At 25.5% G+C, this 20439-nt stretch overlaps 2 protein-coding genes across 2 annotated transcripts in view; one reads left to right on the forward strand and one right to left on the reverse strand.

The window, feature by feature from the left end:
- Positions 1-20015, forward strand: part of LOC117170874 (metabotropic glutamate receptor 2-like) — a 139911-nt gene extending 119896 nt beyond the window's left edge. Inside the window, exon 10 of the mRNA XM_033357917.1 lies at positions 19782-20015. Coding sequence (XP_033213808.1) covers positions 19782-20015 — 234 coding nt within the window. The remainder of the gene's footprint in view (positions 1-19781) is intronic.
- Positions 1888-13137, reverse strand: LOC117171445. Its single transcript, XM_033358780.1, has 3 exons — positions 13092-13137; positions 12769-13006; positions 1888-2596 (listed from the first exon to the last, which is right to left on the reverse strand). The coding sequence occupies exons 2-3, from the start codon at positions 12775-12777 to the stop codon at positions 2117-2119; spliced, it is 489 nt and encodes a 162-aa protein (XP_033214671.1). The 5' UTR covers positions 12778-13006; positions 13092-13137; the 3' UTR covers positions 1888-2116.
- Positions 20016-20439: the final 424 nt, after the last annotated feature.

The following is a 20439-nucleotide window of genomic DNA, read 5'->3' on the forward strand; positions in this document are numbered from 1 at the left end:
TTTTTTTATGTTTTCAAATATTTTCAAACTTTCTCTTAAAATTAATTTTACAAAATTAAAAAATCATTTTAAATTTTCCCAGGAAACGTAAAAAAAAATTATTATCATGAAACTTTTCAAAATCTTTAAAAAGGTCAACAATTTTATTCCAAAATTCTGAACAATTTACATTCTGTTTTGAATTTAGAAAAATTATTTATTCAAAATTTTCTAATATCTTCTAAAATTAATCGAAATTTTTATTTAAAAATTTTTAAATCATGAAAAATTAACAAAATTTTCTTACAATATTCTAGATTCTTTTTGGGAATCTTAAAAAAATTTGTTTATTCTCTGGAAACGTTTTAAAATTCTCGAAACACTTTAAAATTTTTCAAATATATATATTTATATTTAAATTTAACGAAATCTTTTAAAATTTAAATTATTTCTGAAATTCTTTAAGAACTTGCAAATATATTTTTAAATGATTCAAATTTTCTTTTAAATCGTGAAAATTTACAAAAATTGGCTAAATTTCGCGTATTTTTTTTTCAATGTTAGAAATGTTTTGAAATATTCAACATTCTCTACGAAATATTCGATTTGCATAATAATAATTTTTAGTGTTAAAATAATGTGTATCGTTTAAACATTTCAAAATCCTTCAAAATCTGTGAATATTGTTTAAAAATCTTCAAAAATCCACATTTTGTTTGAAATTTGTTGAAATTTTTTAATAATTTTGAAATTTGTCCAAAAATTTTTTATGTGTTTTAAAAAGGTTCGAATTTTTCATAAAATTTTTTTTAAATCATGAAAAGTTTAAAAAATAACCTTAAAATCTTTCATATTCTCTGTTGGGGATTTCGAAAATCTTTTGATATATTTAAAATTATTCTTTTCAAATTAATTTTTTCCAATAAAAGCAATAATTTAAAATTTTCCTTGGAATCTTTAGAATATTTTTTTATTTTCTTGAAACCTTTCAAAAATCTTAGGAACCTTCTAACTTTTTTGTGAAAAATCTTCAAAAACCTATATTTTGTTTAAAATTTTGTTTAAGCCTTTTCAAGTTTTAAATTGTTAACTCGATCCTTTCATCAATCAATAATTGTTGAATTGTTATTTATAAATCAAAATTCAACTCTATCACTTACAAATTAAACATTTTTAAATGAAACAATGAAAAGTGTAAAGTTTATATTTAGCACTCTGAAATTTTAGCGATTCAAATCTTCATTTCAGACGATTTAATTTCGAATCGTTTACTTTTTAATATTTGATTTATAATTATTCATTTTTAATGAAATCAGATGAGGATAAACATTTTTAGAAAATTGAAATTGGATGAGATAAAAATGAAATATTTTAGACTCAAACTATATTCGAATAATATATTAAATTTTTATGGTTAAAACCTGCAAATTTTTTTATTTTGAGCAGCTTCAGAATGGTCTTGTAAAGTTAATTATTGGTCAATTCTTAGTACTCAATTTACAGTTCAATTTTGAAAATTATACATTAATTTATGTTTACAGTCGATTAATTTCAAACCTTTTTATCACAAATTTCAAAATTCAAACATTTTTAATTTTTAGTTGTTTAATCTTCAAAATTATTTCTTAAATTCTTTTATCTTAAAATGTACGCTTCCAAATAAAGATTTAAAATAAAAAATTTGGATAGATTTATTTTTTCTAAAAATTTGTAAAATTCCTGATCAAAAAATAAATTCACTGTCATTCCCCTGTTTTCCTCGTTTTCAAAAAATTCCCGGTCCAGTGGGGCAACCCTGAAATACAAATCTGCTTTCTGAAAATGGAAGGCAATTATGGTAAATACGAATAAAACCTAATTAAGAGACCTGATTAAGAAATATATGTAACGAATAAAGAAGAAAGCACATTTTTAAATTATTACTTCGATTTATTTACTAGATAAATATAATTTTTTGGTTGATTGCACCTATTTGGTAACAGTAATATTCTTAATAACAAAACTTAATTGTCAATTGCAAAAATAAAGAAATAAATTATACATCCACCAAAACAAAAATACGTTAATGAGTAAAATAATTATTCTTTCTCAGAAAAAAAAACAACAACAAAAACTTCCTTTCTTTCAGTTTCGTAAACTAAATCGACTTGTCAGTTGATTCATCCGTTCCCTTTGCTACTCTCATGAATTTCCGTCCATATTCAAATAAAAATTGAATGCTTTCTTTTAGAATCCTCTCCTTTTCTCGGACAATTTCTCCTTCATTTTCTACCATCTCTGCTTCTTTGTTCTCCTCCAACTTTTTGTCTTTTTCTACCTTTTTGTCATTTTCCACTTTTTTGTCCTTTTTTACTTCTCTCTCAATTTCTACCTTATTGGAATTTTCGACTTTTTTAGCATTTTCGAATTTTTTCGCATTTCCTACCTTTTTGGCCTTTTTGGGCTTTTTGGCCTTTTTGGCTTTTTTCTCTTTTTTGACTTTTTTGAACTCCTCGAATCCATTTTCATCTCCGATTTCTCTGGTAGGTTTACATACGTCAGTGTGCTTTTTTAATCCAATAACGGGAATTTCAGAGCCACAAAGGCCACAAACTAGGATGATATCATCCTTGAGCAACTAAAACAAAATAAAAAGATCCTTCGTATTTCAATTTCTTTCGGGATAATTTTAAATTGTATTTTCAGACTCTCAGGCTTTAGAGTCACTTAAGAAATTCAAAATAGTGTCAACAGTAGTACAATTTTTGGAAAAAAAGCAATAAACTAGTGTCATGAAACATTTTTAAAATAGGGAGTCAGAGTGGACAAAAATACTTCTTTCAATTTTTGAAAGTCGACCCATTCCCCATTTTGTTTCTAAGTATTTTTTAATTAATTTTAAATTGTTTGAGCAATTCTTATTATTTTTAAACAGTTTTTCCGCGTTAATCCTGAAAAAATATCAGCTTATTATTATCTTTATTATTGTATTTCTTCTTTAATATATTTGGTAATTATTTATATATTTTTTTATTTGTTTAAACCATTTTTTCTTTCTCAAATCATAAAAAGTTTTATTTTCTGCAATTGATGACACAATTAACGAATTTTAAAACAAATATATTTTTTAAGAATATTAGATAATTATTTTAAGAATTTTCATTTTCTTTGATAATTTGTTACCCTGTAAAGCGTTAAACGTTATTATTTTCAGGGTGGCCGTTTTAATCGACGAAATACATTCCCGGTCATTTCCCGGTTTTTTCCCGGTTCGCAAACATTTTTCACGGTCAATGAAATTTAAAAAATGGAACACTAAAGCTACAAAATTTTCCACTTATGGTTATAAAAACTGAGCTTTAAATGAAAGCACTCAAAGTGGAACTGTTGAATTTTGAACTTTTAAAATCGAAATTTAAACGTTTTGAATTTGAAAATTTCGTATTCAAATGCTCAATAATTTAGGTGTATAAAATTAAAGGTACTAACATTTTTCAATATAAAAAAATATAAATCCACCTTATCATTTTCAATGCTCTAAATTAAAAGATCAATCAATGAACTTTAACATTTTCAAAATTTTTAAAATTTAAGGAATTTTAAGCTAGAAACAATAAATATTAAAATTGAAAAAATTTTAACTTAAAACTTCTTAAATTATAAATTCAATTATATTCTTTTTAAATAATGTATACATCCTTTGCAAGCTTCAAAATTTTGAGAAATCTGGAAGTTGTTTTAAATTTCTTTTTATTTTAAAATTATTTTAGAAATTTTTGCAGAACTTTTAAATATCTGTCAAAATTAATTGATTTTTTTCTACAATTTTCAGAAAATCCTGAAGTTTTTAAAACGTTTCTTCAAAATTTGAATGTATAAATAACAACTGAACATTTACTATTTGTAGGCGAAATTTGAGTAATTTTAAGAGATATGTAGAAGTTTTGAAAAGATTCAAACTTAATGTAAAACTTGAAATGATAGCCTAATATAAAACAAAATGTAGATTTTCGCAGATTTTAAAGAAAAAAATTAGATTCTTTTCAAAAATTGTGAAAGGCTTCAAAAGAATAAAAACTTTTTTTTAAGATTCCTAGGAAAATTAAAAATAACTTTTCATTTAGAAAAATTATTTTAAGAGAATATTTAACAAGTTTATAAATTATAAATCCAAATTAAAAAATTTCACTTACAAATTAAGAATTTTTCAAATACAACGATTAAAATTGTTATGTTCAAAGTTTAAAGGCTCTTCGAAATGTTAAAGATTCCAGGTTTTCTATGTCAAAAAATTCAGTTAAAGATTCATTCCTTTTAAATATTTGGTTTCAATTTACTTATTTTAAATAAAAATTCAAATATTGTTGAACATACAATAATTAAATTTTGTTTTAATTAAAATTTTTTAATTGATTGGGTTAAAAATTGAATATTTTGGACTGAAACAATATTATAAATTTCAAAAATTACTTTAATTAAGAATATATTATTATGAAGTTACTTTTAGGTTATTTGTTTAATGACTAAGACTTTCAAATTGAAACCGTTCAAGTTTTAACGTTAAAATCTGAAATTTCTTTAATTTTCAATTTGTTTAAAATCCTTTGTTCAAATCGATTTTGTTCACTTTTTATTACCTAAGTACAGACAATTAAAAAAAAATTATTTATTAAATAAAAATGTTTTTTATCCCAAATTTTTAACATCAAAGTATTTTATTTTTTATAATTGAAAAACATAAAAATCCCACTGTTTATTTTAAAACTGTTAAAATCGAACGTGGACAGATTTTTCTCCTACAAATATGTAAATTTCCCAGTAAAAAAAATTCACTGTCATTTCCCGGTTTTTCCAAGTCTAAACAAATTCCCGGTCATTTCCCGGTTTTCCTGGTCCAGAGGCCACCCTGTATTTTATGTGATTAATGACACAATCAATAGAAGTTGAGAGTAATATTTTTTTTAAGAATATTTGACAATTTTTTAAACAATTAATATGTGTTTAAACAATTTTATTCCCTGTAAATCATAAAAAATTATTCTTTTCTGCAATGACTTGCACAATTATTGAATTTTACGAGTAATATTTGTTTGTTAAAAATTATTTGGAAATATTCAAACAATTTATAATTACTAATTTGGGCCTTTTCATAGGTAACGTGGATGAAAATTAAGTTTCTTCAAATCTCTTACACTATGTCGCTTATTATTTAGTATTTCCTTATCTCAAAAACATTTCTTTGTCTTCCCTGTGAAAAATCACCAGTGATTGATTAATAATTGTTAAAATAATTTCTCAATAACTTAAACAAAAAATATTACTCTAAAAATCTCTTAAGTGTGTCATTAATTCCAGAAAATAATAACTTTTTACGCTTTGCATAGGAAACAATTTTTTATACAAATTCTACATGTTTAAATAATTTCAGAATATGTTAAGCAAGAAGTACTATTCTTAAAATTTATTAACTTTATATTGTTTGTTCTGAAAGATGATAACTTTTCAAGATTTACTGGAGGAAAAAAATGGTTTAAACAAATAATAAATAGCACGAATTTTATAGAAAACTGCTATTTTGCATTTTTTGGACATTTTCTTGAAAATTCTTTAAAATCTGACTATATTTTAATTCAGAAAAAGTTTATAATAAGTAATTCTTTTGTTTTCCATTTTTTCGAAAATCGAGCCTTCCTAATTTATAACCACATTTTAATTTAAAAAGTCCAGGAACACGGGTTAACTATGAAAAAAGAGGGAAAAATTACAGATTCCAGGTTTTTCAAATGACCTCAAGTTTTTCCAGGTATAGTTTTTCATAGCCTAGAGCCCTTTGCACATTTCGAATTTTTTTAAACAATCGATTTGAAATTCGTATGTAGTTTCGCAAGTTTATAATAAATGTTTTTTTCAGTTTCTAAGAATTCAATTATTATGTTTTATTTAGAAAGCTTTGACAAATTATATTACAAGATATTCTCAAATAAATTCGAACCATTGATTAATTAAATAATATAATAATACTAAACTGAAACATAATTAATCATTTCTTAAATTAAAAAATTACTGCCTATATAGATCAAATGAATGTGAGTGCTATTTTAAATTTAATTTAAAACTCTCCATATTCCTAACTTCAAGTAAAAATATTACATTTGCACCAAGCCAGATGACATTTTCACCTGATAGTTTAATTTTGAAGCAAAAAGATTCATTTTCTACCAAAAAATAAATTTTTTCAATAAAATGAATGAATAAATAAATTCTCAACCAAAGTGACGAATTTTTCTCAAACAAAAAAAAAATAATTTCCAACTAAAATCATAAATAGTCAACTAGAATACTCGAACTCTAAACCGGAATAATGAATTTTCAAAAAAAGAATAATAATTTTCTACCAAAATCATTATTTTTCTACAAAATACAATCATTTTCAACGAAATAGTTAAATTTTTAACTAAAAAAGAACAATTTTTAACCAAGCACTCTAATTTTGAAATAAAAAAGATCAATTTTCAACCAAAAATTGAAAAGTTAAATATTCAGTTATAAAAATTAATTTTCAACCAAACTTATCAAGTTTCAAATAAAACTATTAATGCTCAACTGGAATCGTAGGAAAATATTTACATTTTCTTTAAATGTCACAAATTTTCAACTAAAGTGATGACTCTTCAACTAGAATAATTTTGGACAAAACAAAGAAAAAACTTGGAACAAAATAATATCTTTCAACCAAGTAATAAGGTTTTTATTCCAAAGAAATATTATTTCTGAACGAGAAATATAGTAGTTGATATTTCAACCAAAAAATATTTCAATTTTTAATAAAAAACAGTGAAATGCATCTGAAAGAAACGACTTTTCAACATGAGTTGAATTTTTAACTGAGAAAGATTTTTCAGTCAACAGAGAAAAAATGCAATAAAATTTTGAATTTTTCAGGAAAAAAGAATAATTTTAACTAAGAAGATTATTTTGTTACCAGAAACAACAAATTTCCAACAAAATACATAAATTTATATCCAGATACTTGAATTTTTAACTAGAAACCATCAATTTTCAACCAAGAATAGAATAGTTATTTTTTCAGATAAAAAAAATTAATTTTCTTGAAAAAATTATTAATCTTTGCAAGCCTCTAAAATCCCGACAAGTTCCACAAAATCAAACGAAGCTCTTTAAAATCTCTTGAAATTGTTTAATACTTTTTCAAACTCTTTGAAAAATATACAAATTCCGTATAATTTAATAGAATCTTTTAATTTCTTTAGAAATCCTATTAATATCTCAAGTATTTGTAAAATCCCTTTAAAATTTAATAAATATTTTTAATCTTCTGAAATTTTACAAAAGCATTTTAAACGTTAACAAATTTTAATCTCTTGAAACTTTTTATAATCCTATGGAATTCTTTAAAATATCAGACAATTCCTCCAAATCTTTTAAAATACACTATAATAATTGAAACCCTTTGAAATTTTTTCAAGTTCTTAACGTGAATTTTGAAATCCCGTACATTTTAAAATCTTCAATATTTTTATAAATTTTTTTAAACATATTTCAATCTTCGAAATCCTCCGATACCTGATAAACCCAATGAAAGTCATAGAAATCCCTTGAAATCGGGTCGTACCTTGGGTCAAATCCCTTGAAATATTTTGAAATTCTTTGAATTATCTTGAAATTTGTAATATCTCTTAAGACTTTTTTAAAGCTTGTGAAATCTGATGAAACTTCTTGAAATTTTTTAAAATCCTTCGGTCTCTTAAATCCTTAGGAAATTTTGGAACTTTTTAAAAATACAGTGAAACTCTTCTATAGCGCAGATTGTGGAGCTGACGGCGGGTGGTAACTAACTCTTTATGGCCCCCTCCGCTTATGTTTGTTCACGCTTGAGTGCTCGCCTGAGTGACAACCGCAGACCTCACGCACCCCGCACACCTACTATGACACCTACCTGTGGCGCGGCGTCAATTCTCGGAAGGGCTATAGAAGGGAGGGCTATTGAAGAGATTCACTGTATTATAAAAGCTTTGAAACCTTATAAAATTCTTTTAAATCCCCGAAGTCAGTTAAAATACTTTGGAATGTTCTCAAATCTTTTACATATTTTAAAATATCGATTTTCCAGATAGCCTAAATTTGATTTTAGCCAACCAACGAAGAATTTATAAAATACGTTTGAAGATAAAGTGAAACAATAGTTAAATTATAGAACGAGTTTTAGAAAATAGTAGCAATAGGGTCCTTTTTTTAAAAAAGAAGTAAAATGCTCGCATCATTAAAAAAAGTGTCGAAAAGTGTCGATAGTATCGTGAGTCCCAAATCTGGACTTTAAACTTTCTTAACGACTACGTAAGTATTTCCTTACACTTATCGGACTTCATGTTTCTCAAAAAAGTATAAAACTTCCGCGTAAGAAAGAAATGTACAGTTTTAAATAAATATTCGACAACTTTAAGTTTAAAAATTTTTAATTATTTGCGCTTGCCACAGCTATTGAAAACATTTTAATGAAATAATCACGACAGCTTCATTTTTTTCAGTCGCTTCCAACTCGATAAAAATCTTCAATATAAAAGGGGTCTTGTTCCAATTCAGAAAAAATTAAAACCAACATTTTCTCTTCCAACCAGATAGAAATATTTCTTTAAAAATATTTCTCTTTCAATTTATAAAACAATTAAAAAACAAAAATTTCCCCCTTTTAACTCAATGAAAATATGGAAAACAAAAATTACCCTCTGTCAATTCGAAAAAGATTGTAAAAAAAATTCCGCAGATGAAAAGATGAAAACGCAAATATGCTCCTCTGTCAACTCTATGAAAAATCTTCATAGCAAAATTTCCCTCTTCCGATTCATATGCTAACAGTTAAAAATAAACTAAGTATAAATATTATTATAAAATAAATTAAAATGTTTAAAATGTCTAGTAATGTGAAAGATTGCCGGACATTCGGTGTTATTAAGCTTCTAATTAAATTCTAATCCGGATTAGGAATGCATTCCTACTAAACGCAAATATGGAAGTTATTCGACAGGTTGTGGAACCGCTAGAATGCGAATTATCAAGAGCATGTGATAAGCTTTTATGAGAAAATCATCGAAATTCACCCAGATACAATCAATTAAAAAAATTAATGACAATTTTGCTATAAAATCCCAATTTCAAAATTCCGTGAATTTTCCCTTACTATTTTTTCATTTTACCTGACTGTTATAAATTTTTCATTCAGGTGTAAAAACAGCCTTATGCCTAGGAGATCAATAATGTTAATGGAAAAAAAGTTTGTTTACGGTGGCCGTTTTAATCGACGAAATAAATTCCCGGTCATTTCCTGGTTTTGTCCCGGTTTTTTCCCGGTTCGCAAACATTCTTCAGGGTCAATGAAATTTAAAAAAAAGGATTAAAAAATGTTGTATTCAAATGCTCAATAATTTACGCGTATAAAATTAAAGGTACTAACATTTTTCAATATAAAAAATATAAATCCACGTTATTATTTGCAATGCTCTAAATTAAAGAATCAACCAATGAAATTTAAAATATTCAAAATTATATAATTTTCAGGAATTTTAAGCTAGAAACATTAAATATTGAAAAATTGAAAAAAAATTTTAACTGAACACTTCTTAAATTAGAAATTCAATTATTTTCTTTTTAAATAGTTTAAACATCCTTGGAAAGCTTCAAAATTTTGAGAAATCTGGAAGTTATTTTAAATTTCTTTTTAATTTAAAATTATTTTGGAATTTTTTTCAGAACTTCTAAATATCTGTCAAAATGAATTGATTTTTTTCTACAATTTTTAGTAAATCCTGGAATTTTTAGAACATTTTTTCACAATTTGGGTGTATAAATAACAATTGAACATGTATAATTTGCAAACGCAATTCGAGTAATTTTAAGAGATATTTAGAGGTTTTGAAAAGATTCAAACTTAATCATTTTTCATTTTGAAAAGTTATTGTAAGAGAATATTTAAATAGTTTTTCAAAAATTTAAACAAAATTTTCAAAAAGATTATAGAAGATTTTCCGAAAACTTTCTAAAATTTGCGTGAAAATTTTTAACCTTTTAAAACTCCTAAATATCTCTTAAAATTACTTAAATTTTTTCTACACATGTTCATTTGTAAATTATACATGAAAATTTTTAAATTTCACTCACAAATTAAGCATTTTTTAAATACAAGAATTAAAATTGTAACGTTCAAAGTCGAAAGGCTCTTCGGAATTTTAATGATTCCAGGCTTTCTATGCCAAAAAATTCAGTTAAAGATTCTTTACTTTTAAATATTTGCTTTCAATTTACTTGTCTTAAATAAAAATTTAAATATTACTAAAAATTCAATAATTAATCTTTTTTTGAATTAAAAAATTCAAATTGAATGGGTTAAAAATTGAATATTTTAAATGTAATAAAATCCTTTAATCAAGAATATATTATTATGAAGTTATTTTTAAGTTAAAAATAGATATAAGCTTACATTTGTTTAATGACTAAGGCTTTTATTTTTTATTTGTTCAAGTCTTTAAGAAATCATTTAAAAATTCTTCAAATTAAAAATATAAGCTTTAAAATAAAAATTTTGAATGGAAAATTTTTAACGTAAAAAAATTTTGAATTACACTTTGTAAGATAAATAATAGGAGAATTGAAAACATAAAAATTTAACTTATTATTTAAAAACTGTTAAAATCGAACGTGGACAGATTTTTCTTCTACAAAGTTGTAAAATTCCCAGTAAAAAAAATTCACTGTCATTTTACGGTCCAGCGGACACCCTGTTGTTTATAAATTCAATTTTAAATATTCGTTGGGACATAGAGAATTTTATAAATGGTATTGCGTAAAGAAATACATTAATTTTCCACCAAATAGTTTATTTTCTAACACAAACAGATTAATTTTCGACTAAAAATATTTTAATTGTCAGACAAAAGTAGTTGAATTAAAAGAAAAATACGAATTTTCAATCAAATAAAAACTTTTTTAACTTAAAAAGTCAAATTTCCACAAAAAAATTAAATATTGAAATTTTCGGTTAATAAAATAACTTTTGAGATAAAATGATGAACTTTTAACCATGCAAATGAATTGTTGACTCAATATTTTAACTTTCAAGTAAATGTTTTAATTTTCTACAAAAAAAAACAAAAAAAATCAAGAGCATACATAAATTTTGAACTGAAAAATTCCAATTTTAAAACCAATTTTTTCTACCAAAAGACAAATTAAAAAAAAAATGAATTTTGAAAGAAGAAAGATGAAGTTTAAACCGAAAATAGAATAGCTAATATTATAATTAGTTACTATAATAATTTTTAATGAGAAAAATAGATTTTTAACAACAAAGAACGGCTCTTGAACAAATTAATTCAATTTTCCTTCAGATGAATAAAATTTTATCGAAAAAGGTTATTTTTCAAATAATGAGAGAACTTTTCAACTTAAAATTAAATAGTTAAATTTTCTACAAGGCGCTACATTTTCAACCAAACAGGTGAATTTTCAACTAAAAATATTAAATTTCTATAAAAAAGACCAATTTTCAACAAAATGCATGAATTTTCAACTAAAAAAGGTGGAGTTTTTAACAAATTAGTTGAACTTTCAACTAAAAAGGATAAATCTCCAACTTAAAATATAATAGTTAAATTTTCGGAAAAAATTAATTTTTGAATAAATAAAATAAATTTTCATCGAAATAGTTCTATATTTAACCACACAGATAAATTTGTAATAAAGAATATTTAATTTCTATTTTAAAAAATGCACAAAAAATGGAAGTTGAATTTTCACTTAAAGAAATGAATTTTTATCTAACATGATAAACCTTCAACAAAAAAAAATTTATTTCAACCACATAGTTTAATCTTAAAATGAAAAAATTAATTTTCTACTAAAACAGACCAATTTTCATCAAAATACATGCATTTTTTACTAAAAAATATAAATATTATTTTAAAAAACGAATTTTTAACAAAATTGTTCATTTTTCAACCTAAGAAGTTCATTTTTAACAAAAAATATGATTCGTCAACTAATGAAATTAGTTTCTTACAGGAAGACAAATTTTTGACAAAAGAGCTGAATTTGCAACTAGAAAAAATAATTAATTTTCAACCGAAAAGATAAAATTTGTATAACAAAAGATAAATTGCCAACAAAAAATTGAACAGTTAAATTTTCAGCTAAAGAAAAAAATTTAAACTAAAAATATGATTTATGAACCTTCAATAAAAAAATACTAATTAAGGAAACGAAAATACTATTTTTCTACCAAAATAGACAAATTCAACAGATAAAAATTCAACTAAAAATGGAATAGTTGCATTTTCAGAAGAATTAAGTTTTTAACCAACAAGAATGACTATTTTACAAAATTGTCGATTTTTCAGCGAAATAATAAAATTAGTTTCAACTTTCAGTTTATCGAAAATTCGTTTATACTCTTTTACTTTTTAAACCAATTTTTCTGACCTTTAGAAACCCTGAATAATTTAGTTTTAAAATTTCCAATAAATCGATGAAAAATATCGAGTAAAAATAACATCAATGTAATTTAACCCATTATTTCTCTAAATTTAGGTCACGAAATACAGATTCTACCATCATTAAAAAAACCTATAAAAAATAACGAGAAAGTAAATTAAAAAGTGGAAGTCAACAAATCGACTGCTTTTAAAACTCACGTAATTAAATTGAATCACCTAAAAATATAGATCACACAATCAGCAGATAAATCGGTAAATAATAATTGTAAATAAAGAGCTACAAATTAATAAGTAGGAAAATACTCACCCCGAACATGTTTTCAAGAGGAAATAAATTTCACCAAATTTTACTCTCCACACTTCTGAGCGTATGGCGAGCTTTGAGCTTATTATTTGTTTTGAAAACTCCCAAGGACAGACTCAGACAAGATTGTTTACACTTTGGGAATCGAGTTCAATCGGGCTAAATCGGCTCAAATCGGTTTGCTTCGTTCCTTTCCAGAACTTTCTACATTTTCTACTTTTCTCCTTTCTCTAGATACCTTCTGGAATTTTTTAAAATAATAATCTAGAAAATTTAGTATAAATAATTACTACCGTAAACGACATACAGGAATACAGGGTTGTCACCTTTAATCTGCTCTCGGGTTTTCCGGAATCGGGACAATGTGTAAAGTAAGTTGCTGGGGGGCGAGTGGAAATTACATATAGGGGAGCTGAGAGCAAAGGATAATGCTAAATTCAAAATTGTTGTAAACAAACATTTTATAATTTATTGAAATTTATATAATTTAAACTTTGTTTAGAATTATAGACAATATTTAAGTAGTCTAACAATTATCGCAGAATTTCCAAAAAATGTCGAGTGTTAAGAACATTTATAATAAAAGTTTTTGTAACTTGTGATTTGAATTATATGTTCGACCTTGTTCAATATATAGTAGATAGTCGAACTTTTTATTTTATAGTGAAATTTTTAATTAAGGGGAGGGTGAAGGTTTGCACTTTCAAAAAATCGATTTTTTTTGCTTTTATTATTGTTAGACATTTCAAGAATATACTCCCAAAATTTTAAATCGATCTAAGCAAAACTCTCGAAGTTGTTGTCTAGTCAGTCTCCTGTCCTCTAGGTCTACAGTACTGACAGCTGCGGGCTACTAAAACTTTAAACGCGTTTTTCTCAAAACTACATTTTCAAAGTCCGTGTTCACTGCCATTTCAAAACTACTTTACCGATTCAATTCAAACTTGGTACACATTTTCTACATATAAAATACCTCCCCCTAACGTTTAGATAAAATTTTTTTTACATTAAGGGTGTTTTCCACCCCCAAAATAGTTGAATTTTTCGTGGAAAATAGCAGATTACACTTTAAATGACCACCAAAAAATTTTTAATGCAAAAAAATCAGAGAACGTTGGGGGGAGGATTTGATAATATTTCGACTAAATTCAAATGGTTTTTGATTTCCGATAATTTCCGAGCGAGATAGAGTGAACACCAGAAATTTTTTTTCCAAGATGTTCTCGGACAATCTCTGTCACCGGCTTGTTTTTAAATATTATCAAATGAAAAAATTACAGAATATTGCCAAAAGTATACCTAATAATGTACAAAAAGTTTAAATACATTTGCTCAATCCATACTCTATAAAAAATTTCGCAAAAAGAGTGTTTTTTTCACGCTGAAACCTATACCCTCCTCTTTAAGAAAGATAAATTTAAAAAAATAGAATCTTCAAATTTCTAGTTTCAAAAACTGACGTTCAAGAAAAGAAAATGATTTTTCAACCAGTTGAATTTAACAAAAAACGAGAATATTTCAATCACGTATAGTTGCATTTTTAACCAAAAAGGATGCATTTTCAACTAAGAAGTAATTTTCTACTGAAATTCGAATTTTCAACATATAAAAGACTCAAAAAAATGTAATCGTTGAATTATCAGATCAAAAAATAATTTTAACCAAAAAATAAAAATCCTATAAAATTGTTAAATTTTTAAATAAAGAGTTTAATTTTCAATCAAAAAGTTTCATTTTTTACAAGAGTAGTTTAATTATTAACTAAAAATATTATTTTTTTACCAAACTCTTGAATTTCCAAATTAAAAAGACGTTTGCTACAAAATAGTTGAATGTTCAACCAGAAAATATGAATCTAAAAAGGTAATTTACGGCCAAATAGTTGCATTTTCATATAAAATGATAAATAACGACAGAATAAAATTTTTATTTAAAATCTAAAAACAGCTGATTTGACCAAACCAGATGACTAATAAAATAGTTAAACTTGAAACAAAATAAATATGTTTTCAACAAAGTAGGTACATTTTCTACTATATCGCTGAATATTTAACCTGCAAAGAGGAATTTCCACCAAAAAGATTAATTTTTTTACCAGGGACGCATTTTAACGAAATTCATGACTTTCCAGCGAAATAGTTGAATTTTGAACTAAAAAATATAAGTTTAGAACCAAACATGGTACAGTTGAATTTGCAGTTTACAAAAATAATTTTCAACATAAAAAAAATGAATTATAAATTATTTGAATCCAGGCAGAAAAGACACATTTTTAACAAAATATTTAAGCTTTCAATGTAAAATGTTGAATGTTTTAAAAAAAGTTGTCTTTAAAGCCGCAAAAGAAGAATATATATTAGTAAAGTTATTTTTCAGTCAAGAATGATGAACTTTCTACGAAATATTAATACCTGTAACTGAAAATGACAAATTTACAATAGAAAATGTAGTCGTTAAATTTTCAATTTAAAAATGAATGTTCAACCCAAAAATATCCATTTTTTCAGTTTAAATCATTTACGACCAAATAATTGAATTGTAGCTAAAAAGGTGAATTATACACTAAAACAAATTGAATTTCAACCAAGCAGTAGCATTTTGAACAAAAAAGGATGAATTTTCAACCAGAGTAATTTTTTACCAATATAGACGTATTTTAAACAAATCACATAAATTTTCAACCAGAAAAGATACATTTTTAACCAAAATTGGAATAGTTATATTTACAGTTAGAAAAAATTAATTTTCCATCAAAAATGAAAGAAATTTTCAATAAAATAGTTTAATATTTAACTAACGAAATGAATATCCAATTAAAAACTATTTTTTTAACAAATTAGTTCATCTTTCAACTAAATAATTTGATTTGTACCCAAAAATATGACTTTTAATAATATAGTTGCATTGGCAAAGAAACAATTCAATTTTCATTATAGTAAAATTATTGGTTACAAAAAAACTGGTAACCAAGAATAGTAACATTTTCTTATTGACTTCTATTAATTCAGTTCAAATTTAAAAGTAAAACCCATTCTTCCTGATTTTTTAATTTTGCAAAATTTAAAAAATTGCCTTAAAACCTTTCAGATTCTTCTTTGAGATCTTTTAAAATCTTTTGAAATTTTTTGAAATCTTCTTAAATAATCTCTTGAGACTAATTTTTTGAAATAAAAAATTATTTTAATTTTTGCTACGAATCTAAACACAGTTGTTGTTTTTTTCGTTTTCATAAACCTTAAAAAAAATCTTTAAAAATTTGTGCAAGTTTTAATTATTTTTTAATCGTTTCAAAACTCATGGGTATAAACTTTTAAACAAATTTTGAGAAATCATTTTTAAATTTTTTTAAATTTTTCCAACTTTCTCTTGAAATTCATCGTAAAACAATCATTTTAATTTTCCCCATCAATCTTAAGAACATTTTTTTCATTCTCTTGATACCTTGCAAAATTCAGTATACATAACAAATTTTTAAATCCTAAAAAATTAAAAAAATGATCACAAAGTTTTCCAAGAAATTTAACGTCATGATAACTTAAAATTATTCTTTTAAATTAAAACCTAAAAAATTAAAAATTTTCCCAGTATTTTGAAAACTTTTAATCTCCTAAAGTCTTTCATAAATATTAAAAGGCTTCTAATTTGTTTCGGATTCTTTCAAATAATTTTTTGGCCTTATTGAATTTTTCTTATCTCTCTGAAAATGTAAGAAAGGTTACAATATTGTGGTGTGCTAGCGAAATTTTAAGAACAAAATTATTTTCCATTATTGAACAATCATTTACAATTTAAATTTTCTTTTCTACCAATAATGTTTAGAAACATTTATTACTGAATTGTATGGTAAAGTAAACTTATTTATTTAGAAATTTTTATAAACAAAGTTAATGATGCAGAAAAATACATGAATTCAAAACATTACGAAATTGGATCAAAGTACCCCCCCCCCCCCCCCCCCCCCCAGACACACACACATGACAAACCATAAGGAAACACGACCCCCCTCCCCCTTCATAATGTATCGTAATATGTGAACGCTCCCAAATTTCTAGTCTGCTGCTAACACCATCCGTTCACAGAGTAACGGAGACTGAATTACTTAATTTATTGAATAATTTAAGTCACATTAGGTGACACGTTCAGAGGTCCACCCAGTAACCAACCCATCGAAAATTCCGACTAGCTGGTCGAAATCTGGCCTGGTTTGAACCCTATGTCAATAAATAAATAAATTACAATTAATATAATTTATTACTTTGAATGCAATTAAGTCGAGTTCTAAAGCATTTTTATCTTGAAAACTTAATTTCTTACCTAAGTTTTATTCAATTTTTACAATATGAAATCTAATAGTTAAATTTTCAGTTGAAAAAATTAATTTACGACAAAAAATATATAAAATAAGTAGTAAAATCCTCAACCATATCCAATTAACTTTAATCAAATAGTTGCATTTCTAACTAAAAAGATGAATCTTCTACCAAAAGCATTAATTTTCAACAAATCAGTTTTACTTTTAACCAAGTATTTAAATTCTCAACCAAAAAAGGTAAATTCTCAACGAAAAGTGCGATAGTTGAAATTTTATACAAAATATTTTAATTTTAGATCAGAAACAGTTGAGTGCAATGCAAAAATGCAATTTCAAAAATATAGCTACAGTAACCAAAGTGATAAATTTTCAAACTGAAATGAATTGTCTTCAACCAGAATATTAATATTTAACAAATTAGTTCAACTTTAAAGCAGGTAATGGAAATTTTTATTAGTTTTTAATAAATTATTTAAACATCAACCAAGTAGTTTAATTTTCAACTAAAAAAGATCAATTTTAAACTAAAAATGGAATAGTTTAATTTGCAACAACAAAAATTAATTTTCAACGAAAAATGGAATAGTTGATGTTTTTATAAACAAAACTTTTTTTAAAATGAAAATCAGTTGAATTCAACCAAAAAGTACTAATGTCAAACCAGTAGTTGAATCCTTAACCAAAACAAATTAATTTTGAAGCAAATAGTTGCATTTTCAACAGAAAAAATTAATTTTAACCAAAACAGTTGCATTTTCAACCAAGACAGATTTTTCAATGAAGAAGAAAAAAAGGTTTAACTCAATTGTTAAATTTTAAACCCAAACAGATGAATTTGTAACAAAATAGTTCAATTTATAACTGGACAGGATAAGTTTTTAATAAAATTTAAAAATTTTCAATATAATTAAATTTACAAACAAACAGCTGCATTTTGAACCGGAACTAATCAATTTGCCACGCAAAGAAATTTTTTAATCTTTAACAAAAAGTTTATTTTCGATCGAATAGATGAATTTGTAAACAATGTAAAAAGACTAATTTTCAACAACCAGATAATTAAATGTTTAACCGAAAAATAATTTTCATATTTTCTCATATTTTGTTAAAAATTCGTATTTTTGGTCGAAAAATAATTTTCTTGCTTTGAAAGTAACCTTTTTTGGTCAAAATTGCACTATATTGGTGCAAAATTGAACTATTTTGTTAAAAATTCGTTTTTTCTGCAAATGATTTTTTTAACAGAAAATTTAACTAATCCATTTTTGATTGTAAATGTACTTTTCTTAGTAGAAAATTCAACTAGTTAGTTCTAGATTCATGTATCAATTATCCATGAATTAACAATTAATCTCCTAGATTAAAAATGTAACTGTTTTATTGAAAATTTGTTTTTTCGAATAAAAATTTGTTTTTTTACCAAAAGGTGAACTATTTCACTTTTTGTGAATATTTGTCTTTCTTGGTTAAAAATTCATGTATTTTGTTAAATATTCGTTTTTTTCGTTAGAAAATTAATTTAAAAGTTTTGTAAATCTTTCTTTTTTTGATTAAGGATTAAACTATTCTTTTGAAGAGTTGTCTTTTTTTGGTAGAATATTATTACTTATGTTTGAAAATTTATCTTTTTTTAGTTGAAAATTTTACTATTTGCTTTGAAAGTTGAACTAGCTTGTTGGACATTCAACTATTTATCGAAAGGTTCATCTATTTTATTGAAAATCCCACTAATTTCAGAGAATTTAATTCAATAAACTAATGAAGAGAATTTAATTCAAAAATGGGGGATTTACTTCTGATCGCAGTAAAATTCAAGTTTTCATTATTTTAATAATATTTTTAATAATAAATAAATAATTTTAAAAATAAAATAAAAAGTAATCCTTTTTGGTATTTTCAAGCGCTGATTCTGAAAATAAAATAAATTGAAATTCAATTTTTCATTATTTTAATATTTTTAGTAATAAATAAATAATTTGAATAATAAAATAAAAAGTAATTCTTTTTGGTATTTTGAAGCGCTGATTCTGAAAATAAAGTAAAATTCAAGTTTTCATTCTTTTAATAATATTTTCAATAATAAATAAATAATGTTAATAATAAAATAAATATAATCCTTTTTGGTATTTCGAAGCGCACCACATAATACTTTTTCAAGCTGCTTTACTGAAAAACCCGAGAAGATAAAACATTGTCACCTGCAGGTTTGTATTCTACTAAAAAAAATATATTGAAATGTCCCATCAATTTATGATAAAGAAAAGCTCTTTATTTAATGTTTAAAACTTATTGGTTATATTTATGTATAATATATAAATAAATTTAAGTTTATAAAATGAAAAGTGATTATATCGACCCGTCAACAGCCGCTCTGTGTCCTTGTAAATTATTTTTGTTCGATCATTACTCACTCTTTCCAGTATAGGACTGATTACTATCCTGAACTGTAATACCAGGACTAGACTACCAGCACTGTAATATCAGCACTGTGCCAATTTTCACTTTAATTTATCTCCGGGCTAATCAGTAATAATCCAGCATAGTCAACGTCCGTTAGACCGCACTTTTAAGAGTTGCTTCCCCCCAAGGGCCTAGATCCGACACCTAAATAAAGGAGCAGTTCTATCTTCCCTCCCAACCATGATATTCCCATCAAACTTTTTAACTTGTTTTAAACTTTCGAACACTTTTTTGAATTTTTCAGACAAGTGGTACTCAGGGTACCCAGCGTCCAGCCTACAGTATGCGGTTTACAGCAACCCGTAGTCAGACAATGGTGAGCGTGACGTCGGGTTCTCGGAGTAGCCCACCCCCGACGCTACCGCGAGTGGGCTCACGCAGTGGAGGTGGAGGCGGAGGTGAACCGAAGCATGCGAATGGGGAGCCTCAACAGAGCCTAGCCGCAAGCCCTTCCGTGGAGGAAACCTCCATCAGCTAGGTAGCCGTCATACATCTTCCTCCCTGTCCAAAGCAACGTGCTTGTGTTTGTGCTTGTGGCACTGGTACCGAAAGGTCCGAAAGCCCAGCTGGGCGTACGATGCAAAGGACCGAGAAGGAGATGTATGGGACGAAGAAAAGCAACGAGGAGAGCAACGAGTTCAAACTCTCCTCTGTGCCTGAGCTTCCTGAGCTCACGGATGCATCCAGCAGGTCCAATCAGGATTTCAACGAGTACAGGAACGGCTCTTTCACCAACTCCGTTTCGGTAAGTTTCCTCTTTCCTTTTCCTTTTCCTTTATTCTTTTTTCCACTTTTTATTTCTGTCTGAAGATAAAAACCTGGACAGTCTACAGAAAGAGAACAAATACAATTGATAGGAGAAACTTAAATTAAGACCAGTTTCCAACTAAAATTCATCCTAA

The sequence above is a fragment of the Belonocnema kinseyi genome, chromosome 4 (genome assembly GCF_010883055.1).
Source record: "Belonocnema kinseyi isolate 2016_QV_RU_SX_M_011 chromosome 4, B_treatae_v1, whole genome shotgun sequence".
NCBI lineage: Eukaryota > Metazoa > Arthropoda > Insecta > Hymenoptera > Cynipidae > Belonocnema > Belonocnema kinseyi.